This window comes from Hoplias malabaricus, chromosome 5, assembly GCF_029633855.1.
Source record: "Hoplias malabaricus isolate fHopMal1 chromosome 5, fHopMal1.hap1, whole genome shotgun sequence".
NCBI classification, from domain to species: domain Eukaryota; kingdom Metazoa; phylum Chordata; class Actinopteri; order Characiformes; family Erythrinidae; genus Hoplias; species Hoplias malabaricus.
This window is the reverse complement of record NC_089804.1, coordinates 35,207,347-35,226,743: the sequence shown is the minus strand read 5'-3', so window position 1 is coordinate 35,226,743 and position 19,397 is coordinate 35,207,347. Positions and strand designations below refer to the sequence as shown.

Here is a 19,397-nt window from a genome sequence, read left to right as displayed (position 1 = left end):
AGAGATAGAGAGAGAGAGAGAGATAGAGAGAGAGAGAGAGAAATTATACACTTTTACAGTGTTAAAGTAATTTTTAAAACAGTAAAAATAAAAATACAGTCATTTTTTTAAGTCACATATACAACCTTAATTTGTATCCAATGTTAATCCAATGTGAGACTTCATTAGATGTAGGATCTTCAACTTTCTTCAACTTATTTTTCATCACACTGTAAAATGACAAAGGAAACCCTTCAAAACAAGCTGCATCCTGTGAGAGCAGGCGGGGCTCCTGCAGGGTTTAAGGAAAGGGTGGGGTCACAGACTTTGTCTGATGGAATTAGATTGGGTCTTATGTCACACATTTTGTGACTTTAGTAGTGAGAGAAAGATCGAGAAGAGGGAGCAAGGGGGCGTGGGGGGTGGAGATAGAGGGAGAAAGCAACTGATTAAAAGAGAGAGAGAGAGAGAGAGAGAGAGAGAGAGGAGAAGCAAATAATCAAGAAAAGAGCAAGAGAAAGAGATTGAGAGACAGACTGGGAGAAAGCGAAATAAAGGGATGGGGAGAGTGCAAAAGTCAGAGAAAACAGGTGTTAGTGTAAGTTACAGCAGAAGGAGAAATGCAACTGATATTATATGTTTATTTATTTATTTATTTATTTATTTTATTTTGTTATTTCTAAATGTATTTCTTTTTTTTTAAGGAGGCTGTGAAAAAAACTCTACAACAAGCACCCGAAGAGACGAGAAGAGGAGAGAGGAAACAAGTGTGGGTTTAAATCCTTCCACATCACTGACTAAGCTGTGGCAGCCTCAGGGTCATGGCTCTGGTCCCGGAGCTGCTGAACGTATCCTCTCTCATCCGCATTGATGGAGGGCTGGATGGACGGAGTGATGGAGTGAATGATGGAGCGTCAGAGCTGTCGAGGGCAGTGCTGGTGGCCCTGGCATTGGTTCTGTTCATGTTCTCGGTCACAGCTGTGGTTCTGAACGCTGCTGTGATGGCTGTGACTCTGAGGCATGAGCAGCTGAAGCAGCCTCTGAACCTTGCCCTGCTGAGCCTCGCTGCTTCAGACCTGGGCTCCACGCTGACAGGAGCTCTCCCTGTTGTCTTCAACACCGCCGGCGGACAACACCTCACCGGGAGGGTGGGCTGTGTCACTGAGGGGTTCTGCGTCGCTTTCTTCGGTCTGTCATCTGAAAAATACATGAGTCAGAACAGCATCAAACAGTAACTAATCAGGATTCACAACAAATGATTCAGTATCTACTACATGACTCAGTATCTACTACACAACTTAGTATCTACTACAAATCATTCATTGTCTACTGAATATAACTATACTACTACTAGATATGATACTTTATCTACTACACGACTCAGTAATTACTAAAATGATTCAGTATCTACTACATGACTCAGTATCTGCTACACAAAAATTAGTATCTACTACACAACTTAGTATCGACTACGAATCATTTAGTGTCTACTGAATATAACTCTGTATCTACTATATATGATTCTTTATCTATACGACTCAGTAATTACTAAAATGATTAAGTATCTACTGCTTTTTATTCAGAATCTACTACTAATGATTCATTATCAACTACAAATGATTCAGAATATTTTACTATTGATTCTGTATTTACTACATGATATCTATTACATGATTCAATATCTAGACACAATTCAGAATGTACTACAAATGACTAAGTATCTACTACATATAATTCTATATCTTCTACATATGATTCTTTATCTACTACTGGACTCTACTACAAATGACTCAGTATTTACTGCATATGATTCAGTATTAAATATATATAATTCAGTATCTACTACATATTATGTAGTAGAGTTTATTATGTACAGTATATTCTACAAGTGATTCTGTTTTTACTACATAATTCATTATTTATTATGATTCAATATCTAGATATGATTCAATACCTACAACTAATGACTCACTACCTACTACACTTGATTCAGTATCCACTACAAATCATTCAGTATCTACTTCACATCATACAATATATACCATACATGATTCAATCTACTACATCTACTACTCATCTAGTATCTACTAATATTTTATTACAACAAATGACTCAGTATGTATTCTAGGCAGTCCTGGTTGAATATATGTATGTGTGTGTGTGTTTAGGTATCTCAGCTCTGTGTACAGTGGCTCTGATTGCTGTAGAGCGAGTGTTCGTGGTATGTAAGCCGCTGGGGACCATCCTGTTCCAGCAGAAACACGCAGTGGCCGGAGTGGGGGTCTCATGGATGTGGTCTCTGGTCTGGAACACACCACCTCTTTTCGGCTGGGGCCGATATGAGCTGGAGGGCATCGGGACATCCTGTGGCCCAGACTGGCAGAGCCCAGAGCCCAGAAACCGCTCCTACATTATCTGCTACTTACTGCTGTGTTTCGCCGTCCCCTTCCTTGTCATTGTGGTCTCGTACTCCTGGCTGCTCTGGACACTCCGAAGAGTAAGAAGATTATTCTTAAAGAAATTAAGACCTTCAGTCTGTGATGAAAAGGGACATAGATTAGGATTAAAACACCAAGTAAGAGCACAGATGTAAAGACAGTACGAAGAATGAACGGCTTGTTCATTACATTAGATAAAGCCTTAAAACAAGTTCTGGTTCTACTTATAGATTAAGGTTTAGATGCAGCCTGCTTTAAAATCAGGCTGCCTTTCACTTAGAGCAGTGATGTCACCTCTCTAATGGTGATTAGATTGAGGATTTTGGGGATGGAGCAAATGATCTCAGATCATCAGACTGACAGACATTTGATCTGGGAGAATATCCAGAGCTGTTACCTGGAGGAATCTCAGAAAGCAAGGTCTCACAGGAGGCTGTGTGGAAGTACTGCAGTAGGTTGGGATTGGAACAGAAGCAGAACCTTAGAAAGCCTGTATCACCTACATTTCCTTAGGTTACACATCAATACACAGACAATTTCTGTTGAAAAACACTTGCATCAGAACACACAGCCACTTAGACATGGACCATAACTCTAAGATGAAGAGCAGTGCTAAACAAAGGCACCAGAAAAGAGAAATGGCTTTAAACTGGAACCAAAGACAGCGACTGTTCATGTGACAGTGACAGTATATGTAAAAAAGACTTCCACCATGTGCTGGGTGTAAGTGAAGTGTCTGAGGTTCTTCTGATCATTCACCTGTCCTTTCAGATGGCCAGATTAGCAGGTGGAGCAGCGGCGAAGGCGGAAGCCCGGGTGGCGTGGATGGTGGTGATGATGGTGGTGGCCTTCCTCCTCAGCTGGATGCCCTACACCTGTTTGGCCCTTGCTGTGATCTTCAAACCTGACATTAACATCAGCCCCTGGGTCAAAATGGTGCCCATCTACACGGCCAAGAGCAGCACTGTCTACAACCCCATCATCTACATCCTCATGAACAAACAGGTGACACACACACACATACACACTGTATATATGCATCTATACAAAACAACACACTGGAAATGAGTCTCGATACAGGAGTGCATGATTTCAATAACATTAACAGCAGCACCCCCTAGTGGCTGATTTCAAGAATGACTCTGTTGCTGATCTACAACTACACCCATTTCAAACGATGCCTTTATTGTGTAGACACTAGCCGTGTGCACAGAACTGAACATAAATTTGTTTCTGATTCATACTTCTGTGTTGAACTGGTTTGTGGGAAACGTTCAGTTCTGTATGACAATTGCTTTCTTTAAAAAAATCACATTTGCTCACAGAAACAAACAGCATTTTTATTAATAAATGTGATCTATCTGAGGTAAATAACAAATTAAAAGCATATATTTCTGTTACAAGTGGTACAGGTGGCACAAATCTGTGTCTCTCATGGCTGTAATGTTTTCATAACCCAATTTTATATTAGAGGGTCACTAGAGTCCCATTGTCCCCTGCAATTCCTTTGCGCTACACTAGGGGTGGACCTCACAGTGTTAACACCTCTGAATATCTTTGCCGCTATAGTGCATTGCAGTGAAAAGTCAGCTGGGAAGTTTTGAAAAAAAACCAAAAAAAATTGGAAAAGACCCCATTTGAGATGCCAGGAATGAGTGGATTTTTCTCTGTCCACAGTTCCGGAGGTACATCATTCCTTTTCTGCTCTGTGGGAAAAGCCCTTCACCTTCAGAAGAAGCTTCTGAGGAAGAGACCACTGTGAGCCCCCTGAAGAACAAGATCATGTCAGATTGACTGTTCAGTACAAATCGGGCCGAACACTGTGGCCCAAGACCACAAAGAACACTCACAATGAGCCCAAACATTAAAATCACAGCTTTGTTTTTACACTCGTGGTCCATTCTCTCAGCTCCACTGACCACACAGGAGGGTTTTGTAGTTCTACAATTGAAGAGTGTAGTCTGTCTATTGCTCTGCATATATTGTTAGCCCCCCTTGTTCTTCAAAATCAGGACCCCGACAGTTCCTCTGCTGAGGTCAAAGGTGGAAATAGGCTAATAACGTATGCAGAAGAACGTATGGACAACAGTCTGTGCATGTATATTCGTCAGTAGAGCTGACCATATGGACAATGTTATGGTTAATCAGCTCATAAGCAGTCAGCATCAATCAGCTTCTACTAACAGGGATGGGGTCCATGGGGTTACTTGTGTCCAGGTCTGAAAAACAAAAGTAGGATATTGATCAACAGGTCAAAGCAAGAGGACTCCAGTGAGAATACTCACCTACACCAGCAGCTTTTACTGTTTACTGTTTATATAATATGTAATATCTGTCTATGGTCTGTGCCGGCTGGGTTTTTATTGGCTTAGCAGCAGCATCACATCTTTGCTGTCTCCTGGAGCATCCCTGGACTCGCAGCATCTGTAAGCTGTGGTCATCTGGTAATTTGGCTGCACTCAGTGAACAGAAACCAAATCGATTCCCACCAGGATCTAAGAACGTACACAACCTAGATATCCCACATCATATTCAGTGTTGCACGGTGCCCCGTGTCCTGTGATCTGTTAAGTGAGTGGGTAGCTGAGGCGATCCTGATATTTTTGTTGTGACTTTTAAGTTTATTCAGTAATAATCATTAGAAAATAAAACTTCAGTTTTGATTCCGGTGAAGTCCAGGCCAAAATAAATAGGAAAAATACAAAAAATGCATTGATACAAAACCTAGAGGGTTTTCATTAATCATCTGCTACCAAGAGAAAATCATTTTTACTGAATAAAAACCATTACAGAGCAAAATTCAGGACTTTCAAGTAGAGAACATAGTCACTCATCTTTCCAGTATATTTGTACATCATATACATGGTAATCTTATATCAGCTTTAATAACAACAGGAATAATCAGAATAGTAGAAGTAAGAGTTAATAAGTCTAGAATGAAATGATGAAAACGTTGAAATCAACAGACATTGCTTTGTAAACTTGGATATTATGTTAATTTTTTTTAACCCGTTAGCATGTTTAATTACAGAGAGGTGCACCTTTTTTTAGTCTCGTCCTTTTGTTGTTGTCCCCAGCATTGAAAGCTGAGATGTTGAATGACAAATATATAATTCACTAAACCAAACACACAGTCACGGGTAAAAGTACAAAACTCGCTCACCGTAAATACACAAAACTCTGAATAGAAAACAGGAGGAACCCAAAAGCACGGACAGTCATTTGTGCAAAGACCAACAGCCATGTGCTAATATGTAAATCCCATTGGTACAGAATGAACCATTTATATTTTTCTTTATATATATATATTTTTTTTTTATTTTCTTCAGGAGTCCCTGACATGAGGTAAAAGTAAGTCAGTTTAATCTTTAGCTTGTTTATTTATTTATTTTTATTTCTTTTTTGAAAAGCTTTTTTCTTTTAAAAAATAATGCATATATTATTTTTCTTACGAGTAGTTGCTACGAATAGTACAATGTGCCTAGAATGCGCATTGGTCCTCTCACAAGATATATTCACATAAAGACCAGAACACTATAGAGATATATATTAGTATTATTTTTTCACAAAACGTTTCAGAGAGCCCTTTCAGATGTGCACACGCAGTGGTTAAACCCACAATGTTTTTTCATGACAGTGTTCGGTTGACTGAAAGCACAGTACTCACTCACCACATCAGTAAAGCAGTCACTCAGGAACTACAAATCCCTAAAATTCCCTTTTTCCCCTATGGTTAATTTGTGCTGAAGCTCAAGGCTTCAAGGCAGTGCCTCTGCAGTCGCGCTGTTATTTTTCACTTGGTGGTTTTTATTTTGTTTGGTGGAAGTGAAGCCGTCCCTGTTCTTAAAAACACCTTCACAACTAAAGTATTTTTGGGAATAAATGAATGGCTGAAACTCTGATATGTTTCCCCCTGCACTTGTGGAGGTGTACGCAGAAGCCAGAAATGGAGAGATAGAGAGAGAAGAAGAAAAGGGGTTAGTATTGCTTAGCCACTCTCTAACCCTGCTTGTTGAAACGCTTGTTGAGACTGTATCCTAATCACACTTTGATTATGGCCTCAGAGCTGAAAACAGTGTTGCACTGAAATGACAAATGAATATAATAAATTACATTATCACAATTCTGATCTTACTTTGGCAACAACTGTGTTAGAGTCACACTGATCAGGAGATATTACTGAGGGTTTAAGGTTAGGGTTTGGGGTCAGACTTTGTACAAACAGCACAGAAAGCTCCACTCTCACTTCACTGTGGGTCTGAAAGAATGTGGAGCTGCTGAACTGTCTTGAGAAAAAGATAAAAAAAATATTATCATTTCCATGTTGATGCTTGATGGTTACTGGAAGTAATCATTCTGACTGTAAATTAAAGAAGTATAGCATCCTCTAAGTCCTTCTGCGAAGCTCTGTATACAGTTATAATAATGTTGTTACGGGAGATATCCCTGCTATGTTTGCTCTACCACAGACCCAGCCCCCTGGACTCTCAGTGCTCCTGAAAACGGGATGTCCAAAGGTAGAAACCTCTAGCCAAGGTAACCTGGAGAAGGGAGGCCTTGTCCTTAAGCTAGGGCATATCTCACACCCTGAATCTGTATATGCCAGAGGTGAGACGCGAACCTTGTTTGCTCTAAATTGGGAACCAGTATTGACTGAAAAATCTGGTGTCGTGGTACTGCTAGCAGAAGTGTAGTAGTACCCTCATGACATCTGGAGATACAACTTTGCGCAAGGACTACTGAGATTTCTTGATGTGGAAAATATGCGATTCGACTTCAGTGCATCACTCTTTTCCACGTGCTGTAGCATAGCACTAAAGGTTAAATGAGCCCAACAACATGAGTGAGAGTTCCCCACTGATCTGAGAGCAGCTTTATGTTCTGAAGCTGAGCTTGGGGACGTCTGAGCTGACCACAGATCAGCGTCTGCAGGCTTTGAGTCAGACAGCTTGCACCTGGCAGTTTCAGAATGCACTATTTAAGCAGCATTGTCAATGCACGAGGCATTTAATATCGAACCCTCCTGTGCACCTCCTCTACACAAAAACTACACAACAACACAGCGAGAGTGAACCCTCTGACGGAAAAACCCCTTGAACCAGACCCACTACAATACACGACAACACAACATCACAAAAGACAGCTCCGCAAGCCCTACCAGAGTCCAGCAGCCAAGATCACACTGCCCTGTCCACACTGCATGCTGGGGATTTCAGGGAACCAATGAGTCATGATGTCTTTACACTTGAGAGTTTCTCTCTCTCTCTCGTTCACACACACAAACACACACATACAAACAAACACACACACACACACACACGCAAACAGAGAAAGAGAAAACATAAAATAGATTTGCATATCTTGTGCGGGTGTGTCACAGACATAACCTCTCATAGAAAATGGCTGTTTTTACACAGACCAGTTAAGAATGCATATAAGCCACAAATAAAAAAGGCAAATAATAAATATAATAAATAATAATAGTAATAATAATAATAATAAGAGTCCAGTGTCTAATAAAATCACACGGTTCCTTTTTTCTCTTCTCTTAATAACGTAACATCAATGATCAATATTGCTGATTTGCTTTTTCCCCTACAGTACATAATTACAAAATATATAATGTCTCTTTACAAAGTGTTTCTTCTTGTAGTTTTATATTACAATAAATATACAGCATAGTAATTATGAAAGCCCAAACAGGCTAGCCTAGAATTTAAAAAAGAACCTGCCTGCTAGTGCATTCAAAACAAATGCTGCAATCGTCTTGAAAAAGTACCTCCGGATTGATAATGTAACAATAATTAGTGATATTACCCTCTTGATATTATCCTTTAGTAAACCAGCGTGCTCTTATTGGTGTTAGTTATCTAAAATCTCCCCGTCCTTCATTGAACTAGCCCGTGAGTACAAACTAAATCCTCTAGAGGGAGATATGCCTTACGAAGCTTGCATTGAAAACGTGCTTGATATGCAAAACCCTTAATAAAGTGACTTGAGGTAATGACATCTTGGATCTGATTGTCATCACCTTGGAAAAACAAAAGCCCACCCCCTGAATAATTCTCGCCACTGCTTAATGTTCCATGGTCCTGCAGTGGCAGCACATGCAGCCACTCAACAGTTCAGCTTTAACGGCTTTAACAGTTCCAACATCTTCATCATCATCATTTGCAGTCTGACAGAGTGGAATACCATTTTCTGGCAAAGCAACGCCTCCCTGGCCCCTTGGCGAATCGGAAGCGAGTGGGTGGGGCCAGTTGCGGTCCTTACCCCATGTGCCTTTCTACTGCACGGCAAAGGCACTTCTTTTGGTTATCAGCCAATAGATGCATTTCATATATTTTTAACTACACCTCAGTCGTGAGGAATCCATGAGTCGGTCAGCTTTCGCCGCTAACCGGCTGCTATAACGTAGTGATGCATATCATTTCGTCCGCCAGGTCCTCCTCGTACCGAGGCCGAGGCTCCAGCTCGGGCTCTTCGTCGCTGTAACTGGCCGAAATGTCTTGCAGGTCGTAGTCTCTGTGGTCGAGGATGGGGAACACATTGACCCCGTTGACCCCAGGCGTGACTCCATTGAGCAGGTGGCTCGCTGCGCTCTCCATTTCGTCGATGGTCATATCACACGCGTCTGCAATCTCGTGCTTTGTTGCCGCCACAAACTTTGGGTCCTTAGCATATCTGCCAAGTCCTTCTGATATCAGAACCTGCTCAAACACAAAAACACAAAATCTGAATCAGAACTCCACAGAACCACATTAAGCCAATTCACAATTCAGAAATTCTGCCACACAAATTGAGAACTGGCTAGAGTCCATTTCTTGTCACATTTTTTTAAATTTCCTGTTTTTATTCTGTATTTCTTGTGTTCTTCTATTTCTTCGCTTTAGCTAAATTCAAAACCACTTTCCCTGTAATATTTTGTTTCCCTTTGTTTTCTGTACTCCAATATTCTAATCTATTGTGCATAATTAAAAAAAAAGAATAATATGTCACATTACAGTAATAGGTAATTTGCTATTTGAGCTCCTAGGCTCCCCCTACATTTGCAGAATTTAATTTACTTTTATAGCACTGTCCTGAAATAAAGGGAGAAGAGGGTTGTTTCCTATCTACCTCTAAAATTACATGGCCAGTTTCTACAGTGCTGAGCCTGGTGCAGCAAAGACAGGCTCTTTTCTCCCTGTACAACTGAATAAAAAACACAATGTAGTTTTAAAGTGAAAATACTACTTAATGTTGCTTTAACGGGCTTTGTGAGTGTGAGTGTTGTGCCTTGCTAAATGACTGTGAAATGAATTGAAAACACTCGGTCTTCTCACACAGGTCAGTCTGTGAGTTTTAATTGTGTGTAAATTGAGTTTTTATTAGACAGTGTATATGTGAATGTATGTATGTTTGTATATGTTTGGAAATGTTGCAGCAATTGTAGCTATGTAAACACCAAAAACATAAAATAAAGTATAGTTAATTTTCATTCATTCATTATCTGTAACCAGAGCCCACCTGGAATCACTGGGCGCAAGGTGGGAATACACCCTGGAAGGAGCGCCAATCCTTCACAGGGCAACACACACACTCACACACTCACACCTATGGACACTTTTGAGTCGCCAATCCACCTACCAACGTGTGTTTTGGACTGTGGGAGGAAACCTGGATTAAACCCACGTGGACACGGGGAGAACACACCAAACTCCTCACACACAGTCACCCGGAGCGGTAATCGAGGTCCCTGGAGCTGTGTGACTGCAACACTACCTGCTGCACCACCATGCCGCCCTTATCTTGACTTATCTTAGCTTTAATATTTATGCCCTCCATAGGTTTGCATTTTCACAACTGCTATTATACTCACCGCCTCCACCAGGCTGGTGGCGCTGCCTCTCTTCTGGTGGTACTGGTTCCTGTACTCAGGAGGAATCTGAAGGTGCACAGGTGAGAAGTTGCCCTGCTGATACTCTGGATCATACCATGAGCTCTTCCTGATAGAGGAGCGGCTGCTGCTGGCACTGTCTCGCAGAGGGCGGTCCACTCTGATTAGTGGGGTGTAGTAGGGGGTCCGGTCTTTGCTGGCAGGAGTGGCCGGGGGCGTGGCCCAGGAGCGAGTGGAGCGAGTGGGTGAAAGTCTGTGAGCTCTGCTTGAGTCCAGTCCTGCTACGGCCATCACCTGACACACACAAGTAGTCACAGCAAATCATAGCAAGCTTTTAACTAGTGTGTGAAGGCACCTTTGAGTCATTTCTACCCTTTGATTGCAGTGAAAGTAGGAACACTGAGCTGGTTATAAGCTACGGACCTGGGGGTGTGTGAGGAGGTAAAGACAAACAGGACCGAGGTATATGCATGTTTCATTTAACAGTAAACACTTTAATACAGAAAATTCAACAGTTTTTACCATAAAACAATTGTTACCTGATGCTGCATCAGATGCAACGGAAGCGCAGTTCTCTGGTGAGGAAGCTCATCCTGACTGCTCTGTCTGCGCAGACACTCAAAGTTAAAGGACGGCCTCCGGTGGGCTGAGGGTGTCAGAGGAGAGAGTAAGAGAGTCAGACAGAAAGTGAATACAGAAGCCGTTTGTGTAACAGCCTCAACCCCTTAGAGAGCTGCATCTGAGTAAAGAAAAGACATAATATAATGCTCACCCAGATTTGCTTTATCACAGAGACTCACCTTGTGGTGTCAGGGGTAGCAGCCGTCTCTTTGGTGACCTGTGAGAGTCATGATAAAGAGGCTGCTCATCATCATCATAGTAGCTGTCGGGATGATGGTATCCACGAGGAGTTTCGTACTCCTGATCACTGCTGGGATACCTGGGTGAGAAGGGTTCCCAATCACATTATCTAGTCATAAAGGGTGTTATAATGTGTATTGTAATTATCTGTATTTCTTCTTAAAAGTAAGCATGAGAAACAACACAATGTGACGCAAAACAGATCTCATGCTTTAAATGAGATATATTCTCCACAGATATATTGTCCACTTTCACTTAATGAAAGTCTGTGACCTGCTGTGATCAAAATCTCACAAGGATTTCAGCGCCTGTTCCTTTAAATGACAACGAGCCTCTCGCTGTTCACCCTGTTACAAGTGCACAGCAGTGAGGAGCAAGGAGCAGAATATCTGGCTGTTGCTCAGTTCTATTTTTTCTCTTCGCTCGTTGTGTCTATCTTGCCGCATTTAACCTCGTCTTTGTGCTCTCACATAAACGCAGGTCCAGTGCTGTGATTGGACAGACTCAGACAAGGGGGGAGGGGCAATTCTAAAGTCTCTGCACTTAATGTCAGAAGCAGAGCAGAATTAGAACAGCTTGTTTTATCCCATATCCCATGACGTACCTTTCCCCTGACAGCATGCTGTCGTCTTCATAAAACTCCTCTCCGCTGTAGTACTCCCCGGAATAGCGGTCTTCCTCGTACTCCTCCTCGCGGCGGATGGTAGGGCGCCGTCTCTCATTACCGTGTGACCTGAGTGGGGGTCAGTCAAAAGAACTTATGGAAGTCTGGTGTCAGTGGGAGACGTCAGGGAGGAGTGACCATGCAGTGCCATGCAGACGCACACCTCCAGGGCAGGACTCAGGTACAAGCATGGCTTCCTCAACAGCAGAGCAAGCTTTGTGCCCTCACTAGCCTGGGGCTAGTCTGGCTCAAGCAGTTAGCTAATTTAATATTAATACAGTGTTGCTCAAAGACTTATTTATATTTAAAACAGTATGGACATATTACAGATCTAGGATTGTCTTTGGAGTGATTTAAAAGGCAGAGATAAAGCCTAGACTGTGACTATATCATAGATAATTGTTTCCCTTGTAAATATACTCAGAGGACAAAAATCCTATTCATTTTTCCCCTGAGAAGGACTTCCACAGGCAAAGCAAAACTGCTGCATATTGTATTGGCAGTTACAGTGTACGGGCTGAAAGATTAAGAGTTTCTGTATCAAAACTTTAAACATTTTGATCAGTTTTAATTCTTGCCTACTTAATGTGATTTAAACCTAATTGAAACGTGTCCTAACAGGTTTTAAACAGGAATACTAGGCTTCTATAACAAAGTCCGATCAATCAGAGACAGCTGGGCACTGCACTGTGGATATGACCACAGCCGCAACAGACTGACCCTCTCACATTCCACACACAACCTCAGAATTGCAGCCAAAAAACAGGCCTGGACCTGACAAGGATTACAAGGATGAATCTCTGATGAACAGATGATGAATGAACAAAAAATATTGCAATTAGTTATTTCCGCCTAATCGTTCAGCCCTACAAAGTAAACAGGTTTGTTCTGTCTGTGACTATGTTTACGTATTTCTTCAAACACTTTCATTCCAAAAAAGGTGAGGGACTTTGATTTTGCTAAGATATAAGCCCTTTAATCTAGGCTTACTCTCTGCCCAGGGTGTTATATGTTTATCCTAGGCTTTGAAGACTCTAGACTTCTTTCATCAGGCTGCGGTGCACAGGCAAAGCAAAATAAAATCCAGGTTAGTCTTTCATAAGGCATCGAAGACTTGCTTAAAGGACAACTCCAGCCAAATTTTGGAGGCTTTGAAAGTTCATAATTTAAAAAAATGTACTCTCTGTATTACTCATGTTACTATACCAAAGTCCTGACAGTGATAACTTTCCATAGGAGTCATCCTTTAAGGTTCTGTTAGTGATATTTCCTTCGTCCAGCAGGCACATGCAGCAAGACATAGCCTCCTTTTTTCTCTCTTCCCACCATCACAACACAGAGCTTATGATTGGCAGATGGTTTATGACATTCTTCTTTTTGTTTTTTAAGAGCGCTGTGCTGGGAGTGAAAACAGAAGGAGAATGCGCCTGCGCTGACCACAGATCAGCTTTCTAAACACACTGCGGTGAACATGATTAATCCCTGCTACAGGACAAGAGCATGACCTAATGTGGAACATACCTAATATAGGTCTCATAGTAGCGCCTTCTGCTCCAGAAAGCAGAGAGATGGTTAAAAGAAAGCATAACCGTTAGAAAGCACAGAGGAAGAGAAAGAGAGAGAGGGAGAGAGATGAAAAAACAGGAAAGAAAGGAAAGGGACAGGGATGGCATATGTATTTCTATATCATATGAGATATATGGGAATATAACACTTTATTGATCCTGAGGGAAACTGAAGAAATATAGTATAATATATACAGAAATATCATACATGTAGAAAGCTGGTGGCAAGCCAGGCAAAATTGACCAGGTCTCTATTTTATTTAAATCAATTTAGTCAAGAGCCCAAAATCCACTTGATTAAACCTGACCATGATTTATATTCAGCCTGGTAGAAAAGGACAGGACAGAAGATCAGCTCTGATCTGAAATGACAGGAGGTAGTCTTTAGACAGACAGGTGTTTTCAGGGGTGATCTAATGGTTGACTCATGGTCTAAACTATATCTAGCAAACAAGGAGTGAATCCAAAAGAAAGTGAGGGCAATGTTGAGGGACAATGAGGGACATGATCCCACACTGCTGCTGTTAGGAATATCATTCACATGATATTATCTTACAAGCTTTACAGTGTTAGCTGTAACAAGCATCTAATGAATGTAATAAAATACTAAAGGAAGTTCAAAACATGAGCATCACACACACACTGATCTATGTTCTTAAGGTTACTACACTAAAATCCCTGAGGGTGCTTTCTTATCATTCAGTCGGTTTGTCTGGTCTGACTCTGAGTCACAGCATTTGTTTTCTTGGGCTGCATCCCAAATAGTATTCTCTCTATACTAAATAGTGTGCCATAATATCACTGCCTGAAGGGTTATTGCAAGGGTCCTCAAACTTTTTAATCAAAGGGCCAGCTCACGGTTTTTCAGTCTTTTTGGGGGGCTGGACTACAGCCAGCAAAGAAAACATCTAGACTATATAAACTTAATGCCATGTCATAAAGTCACAAATATTTTTAAGTGAAAGTTGCAGATATTGAATGACTGGACTGAAGTGCCCCTAAAAAACCATTGGTGCCGGTGGCACTGTCCCTTAATCAATGCGAGACGCGATGTGGATGGAGTCTCTCATGCAGCTGCATTATTACAGCCTCTCACACGTTAGGTAGAATCGTCAAAACCAATCCTGTAGGTGGTGTGGGTTCATTGATTAGACAACTACGGACCATTCATTCATTATCTGTAACCACTTATCCAGTTCAGGGTCGCGGTGGGTCCAGAGCCTACCTGGAATCATTGGGCGCAAGGCGGGAATACACCCTGGAGGTGTATTCTATAGGCCAGTCCTTCACAGGGCAACACACACACACTCACACATACACTTTTTGAGTCGTCAATACACCTGCCAACGTGTGTTTTTGGACTGTGGGAGGAAACCCACACGGACAGAACACACCAAACTCCTCACAGACAGTCACCCGAAGCAAGAATCGAACCCACAACCTCCAGGTTCCTGGAGCTGTGTGACTGCGACACTTCCTGCTGTGCCACCGTGCTGCCCCACCTACAGACAAACGTATTGTAATTTTTGGCCAAAATGATTGTGAGGAACAATTCAGTAGTTGCTGGATTGGTATAGGAACATGTCCATACCTTCTCTACTCAAATCTATGCCCTTGGCTAGGCCACATGCTTTGACGCTGTAATTAAAGGGGCTTGTCAAATGTAAGCAGCGGTCTGTAGTTTGAAGGCTCCTGGGTTAGTGTGTCCAAAAACTCTGCATTCACGTTTAGTAATAGATTGCATACTATATCAGTGGAAATTGTGTGAACACTGGGCACTGTTAAAAGCCATTATTGCAGTTGTCTCATCTGGTTTCTGCACTTAATGATTTTAAGACTTAAAACTCTGATTATTTTGTTCTACTTACTAAGGTCACTCTACTTACTAATGTCTATGACCAACTAGTCCATGTTCATCATGAAGTTCAAACATCAGGAGTCTTTTAGCTGTAGCAGTTAATTGTGCCTGAAATGTTCCAAAGTCATTACACAGGAGTACTAAGTGCATCATTAGAATAATGACATGCACTACAATCACAAATAAGGGTGTAGTGTGTGGTACATGATTTGGGATGCAGCCTTTTATTTGATTAGTTGTGGCTGTGCTTCCAGGAAGACTGTGCCAACAGGTTAAAAGAACACTAGGGAAGATTTTTTTATTTTTGCTCTGGGCTCTGCCTACAGTTATAGAATGTTATTCAATTTGACAGCACTGTTCTAAAATCAAGGGTGAGGAAGAGTATGGGGCTGGCCTCCTATCCTTTTGCAAGAGTTCCATAGTGCAGTTTCTGAAGTGCTGAGCCTGAAATAGCTACAACAGAAACTCTATCCTCCCTAATATAAATCAGGGGATCATCACAATGATTTTAAAGCTGTAATTATGCTGTAAGATACAAATACTACCTAATGTTGCTTTAAATGACCAAGGCTTTGATTAATTACAGCATGAGAAAATGTTCCTTATATATTTAAAGACACCACAAAATCCATCATCAGAGAGAATGTCAGTATTGTGGGCTCACCTCTGTCCGTGTGGCGTCCTTGGCTTTTCGTAATCCCCAGGGTAGTAGGACCCTGGATACCCGTTGGCTGGCATGTGCTGGTAGTAGCGGCTGTGGCCTCCATTGGGCAGACTGGAGACGTTAGCGTTGTTGAGGTTAATGTTGGTGGACTTGGGGGACTTCCCGTAGGAATTGTGGTGGTGATGGTGGTGGTGGTGGTGGTGATGGTTGTGGTGAGCCATGGCATTTGCTCGGCCCAGTCTTCCCACAGGCTGCTCCATGTGAGCATAGTGTGGAGGAGGATGGACTTGTAGAGGGCGCTGTGTGGCGTTGGTCTGATGCCCAGAGCCTCTGCGATGCTCTCCGTTGATGTGGTTCATGTGGTTGCCGAAAAGGCCACCATTTCGCTGTTAATAAACATCATAGAACGTGAGATAATGAACAGAGTACGGGTGATTTGGTCAGCAATGGTCTATGTATGAACAAGTCAGTGTATGTGATTTTTAATAAACAGAATGGGTTGAACAGAAGCTGGTAACTGGGTAAATGACTCAATGATATGAATGAATCTGATGAACTGAGGAATTCTCTAAATTACTCTGAATAAATGTGATCAATAAATTAAATTTACAATTCAGAAAGGCTCATCATGAACTCTGCTCATAGACCCACTGTAGCGACAACTTAAGGTCAATCCAGCTGTGCCCTTAAAACTTTACAGGCCACAATTAATTTGCCGTAAAGAGCTGTGAACTATTCTATTTCCACTGCAGGACAGATTAAACGTCCTAATTACCATCCTTTAATGACTACTGAAGAGTTACAGCATGTGACATTGAGCAGTTGTGCTGAAGGAGCTTGTAAAATTGAGTCCTTTACCCTATAAATCTCCTCGTCTTCCTCAGGCATAAAGTCTACTAGCTCCTCATCCTGAAGGTCGCATGATATGGCACGGCGGATTTCAGGCCCGATATCATGCAGCGTGCGGAGACCAGCCTGTAAACCATGACAACACAGGAGGCTAAGAATCAGCTCCAGAAGCAGGAGCTTTGTGCATCTTCACAACAGAGTGAACAGAGAGACACAGACAAAGAGACACACTACTGTCATAGGACTCTGTTCACAGGTGACAACAACATGGACAACTCTGGACAAGACAGTGCCAGACAAGACAGTGTGTGTGTGTGTGTGTGTGTGTGGGTTTGAGTTTGTGTGAGAGATGAAAATGTTTGACAAGAATATAAACCATAGGCCACATTAAGTAACGTTCGTATACATTACAGTTACTCAGAGACCTTTCATAGTATCTACAGAGTAAGAGAATATTATTTAAAGGACATTTTATGAAAAAAAAAAACAATCCCTAGTTCAAAGCATTTTTACGTTAATGTCTGGGTTTCACACTGTGAAACAAGACCACCCAGCCAGAAAGCATAAGATAAAACGAGCCGCTCTGATTCTGCTCCAGTTCTGACGTCAAGTGCAGAGACTGTAGAATTGCCCGGCCCTTCTGAGTCTTTCCAATCACAGCACTGGGCCCACATTTAAGTGAGAGCGCAAAGATGAGGTTAAACGCGGCAAAACAGACACAACGAGCGTGGAGAAATAAGAGCACTGAGCAAAAACCGAGAAAACTGAGAGAAAATGGCAAAAAAGCTTCTGCCTCTTGCTCCTCACTGCTGTACGCTCGGGTCGGGGGTGCACAGCGAGGGGCTCATTATCATTTAAAGGAACAGGCACTGAAAGTGGCATTCTGAAAAGGGCTATTAAGACACGGGGTGAATGCTGTTGTGGGGCTTGTGGAGGTTTTAAAACAACAGAAATAATTGTGCTCAATTGTGGAGAAGGGGGAGAATATAACCATTACATTTTTACTGACCACAAACATGGTCTTTGCAGACCAACTGCTGGTAAATCTGCAGTTTAAAACTCAGATTTGCAAAGTTAAGGAGAGAAAGGTTTCCGCTGTGAGGAAAATAATAAGATGTATGTGCTCCTAACAGAGACTGAATGCTGATATGGACAGAAACCACCTCCAGGGGGGAGTATACATTCATTCACTGAATCTGTAAACAGTTCAGGGTCGCGGTGGGTCTGGAGCCTTCCCGGATTCACTGGATGCACTCACTGGCGGGAACACACCCTGGAGGGTGCGACAGTCCATCACAGGGCGACACACACACACACTCACACACATATTCACTCACATTCTCACACCTACGGACACCAGTCCACCAACCAATGTGTGTTTGAGGAAACCAGAGCACTCTGAGGAAACCCATATGGACACAGTGAGAACACACCTCACACCACCGTGCAGCCTCCAGGGAGAGATATGACATACTCAAACAGGAAAGAGACATACTAAGGGTATTTTTCCCCACTTATTATGACACTTGACTTATTAATTATTCTTCAAACAGCGCTCTCAACAATTAAACCAAAACGGCGAAGAAAGGCTGAAAACAACAGGAGATTATGTCAAATCAGTCCATACAGAAACACAGCAGGGCAGTGGAGACTGAGGAGAATACTCATGGCTCTAGAGTCATGTGTATTAATATAATGAGGACATGACGAGAGTCTTATGGAGATGGATGAAAATAAACACATAGACTACAGACTATACAAAACAGATAATACTGGTATTACAAATACACACATCATAGCTATTTTCACTTTGACGCATCTGCATTTAAGATTTATCAAAAGGGGCGAGAGATGAGAGAGATGTTTAACAAAGCCCCTACTGATGCTCTGAATGTGCTTGTTTATCTCTGTCAGGGGCACAATGTGCGCTCTGAAATTTCATCATCACTTCCCCTCTTTTCCCTCCTTTTTTACATGTGCCCATCAAGGAAATCACATTTAAGAACTGCTACCAATGGCGGGGTATACAGTGCTTTGCATCAAATGGTGGTTTTCAACTGCATGGCTCCTTTTCAAATCTACATCGACTCAGCTTTTCTGTTTCTCCATCAGGTAAATTTGGTCCTGGTACTGGAACCGAATTCATTTTAAGTGCCGGCTCTCTGGTTCAGAGTGGTTCAGAACGAGCTGAGTAGAGACTAAACCATGACAAGTAAACCTTGCAGAGAGCTGATTGGCCATAGAGAGTCCTCATTCTACACCATGCAACGCAGACATCTAGCACAAAATAAAGCAGAGATCATATTTTGTTTTATCTGACTCACAACGACAGCTCGAAAATTATGTCATGGTCTATTAAAGAGTTTCAGATGCTCCTTGGATTGGGGGCAGATGAAAGAATCCTGTGAGAGTTGGACGCTGCAACAAGGAAGGAACAAACTCTACTGATCTGTCTAAACTGATGACGGAGGTGTGTTCAATCCCAAACAAAACACCAAAACGATGAGTAAACAACGCTTAACGTTACCGCCACCATTCTGGTTTCCAAAGCCTGCTGTTCCTGTTAGAGATGGGGTTTTGAGATGTCAACAAATATATTTAGTGAGGAAGCTTTCATAAAGGAAAACTAACCAGAGACCA

At 42.0% G+C, this 19,397-nt stretch overlaps 2 protein-coding genes across 2 annotated transcripts in view; one reads left to right on the top strand and one right to left on the bottom strand.

Moving 5' to 3' along the window:
• The first annotated feature begins 800 nt into the window (after positions 1-800).
• LOC136697307 (parapinopsin-like) lies at positions 801-4,706 on the top strand. Its single transcript, XM_066672341.1, has 4 exons — positions 801-1,167; positions 2,148-2,476; positions 3,189-3,422; positions 4,095-4,706. The coding sequence occupies exons 1-4, from the start codon at positions 801-803 to the stop codon at positions 4,209-4,211; spliced, it is 1,047 nt and encodes a 348-aa protein (XP_066528438.1). The 3' UTR covers positions 4,212-4,706.
• Positions 4,707-4,715: 9 nt separating this feature from the next.
• The window catches only part of cacna1da (calcium channel, voltage-dependent, L type, alpha 1D subunit, a), a 108,557-nt gene continuing 93,875 nt past the window's right edge, over positions 4,716-19,397 (bottom strand). The window contains exons 40-47 of the mRNA XM_066670571.1: positions 16,767-16,883; positions 15,909-16,294; positions 13,343-13,369; positions 11,762-11,890; positions 11,097-11,236; positions 10,836-10,942; positions 10,279-10,590; positions 4,716-9,127 (exon numbers count right to left, since the gene is read on the bottom strand). Coding sequence (XP_066526668.1) covers positions 8,825-9,127; positions 10,279-10,590; positions 10,836-10,942; positions 11,097-11,236; positions 11,762-11,890; positions 13,343-13,369; positions 15,909-16,294; positions 16,767-16,883 — 1,521 coding nt within the window. The 3' untranslated portion in view covers positions 4,716-8,824. The remainder of the gene's footprint in view (positions 9,128-10,278; positions 10,591-10,835; positions 10,943-11,096; positions 11,237-11,761; positions 11,891-13,342; positions 13,370-15,908; positions 16,295-16,766; positions 16,884-19,397) is intronic.

Excerpts from the sequence above, each read along its gene's own strand:
- LOC136697307 (XM_066672341.1), top strand. The coding sequence starts at position 801 with ATGGCTCTGGTCCCGGAGCTGCTGAACGTATCCTCTCTCATCCGCATT. Across the intron at positions 2,477-3,188 it reads TGCTCTGGACACTCCGAAGA|ATGGCCAGATTAGCAGGTGG; the intron begins GTAAGAAGATTA and ends CTGTCCTTTCAG. Across the intron at positions 3,423-4,094 it reads ACATCCTCATGAACAAACAG|TTCCGGAGGTACATCATTCC; the intron begins GTGACACACACA and ends CTCTGTCCACAG.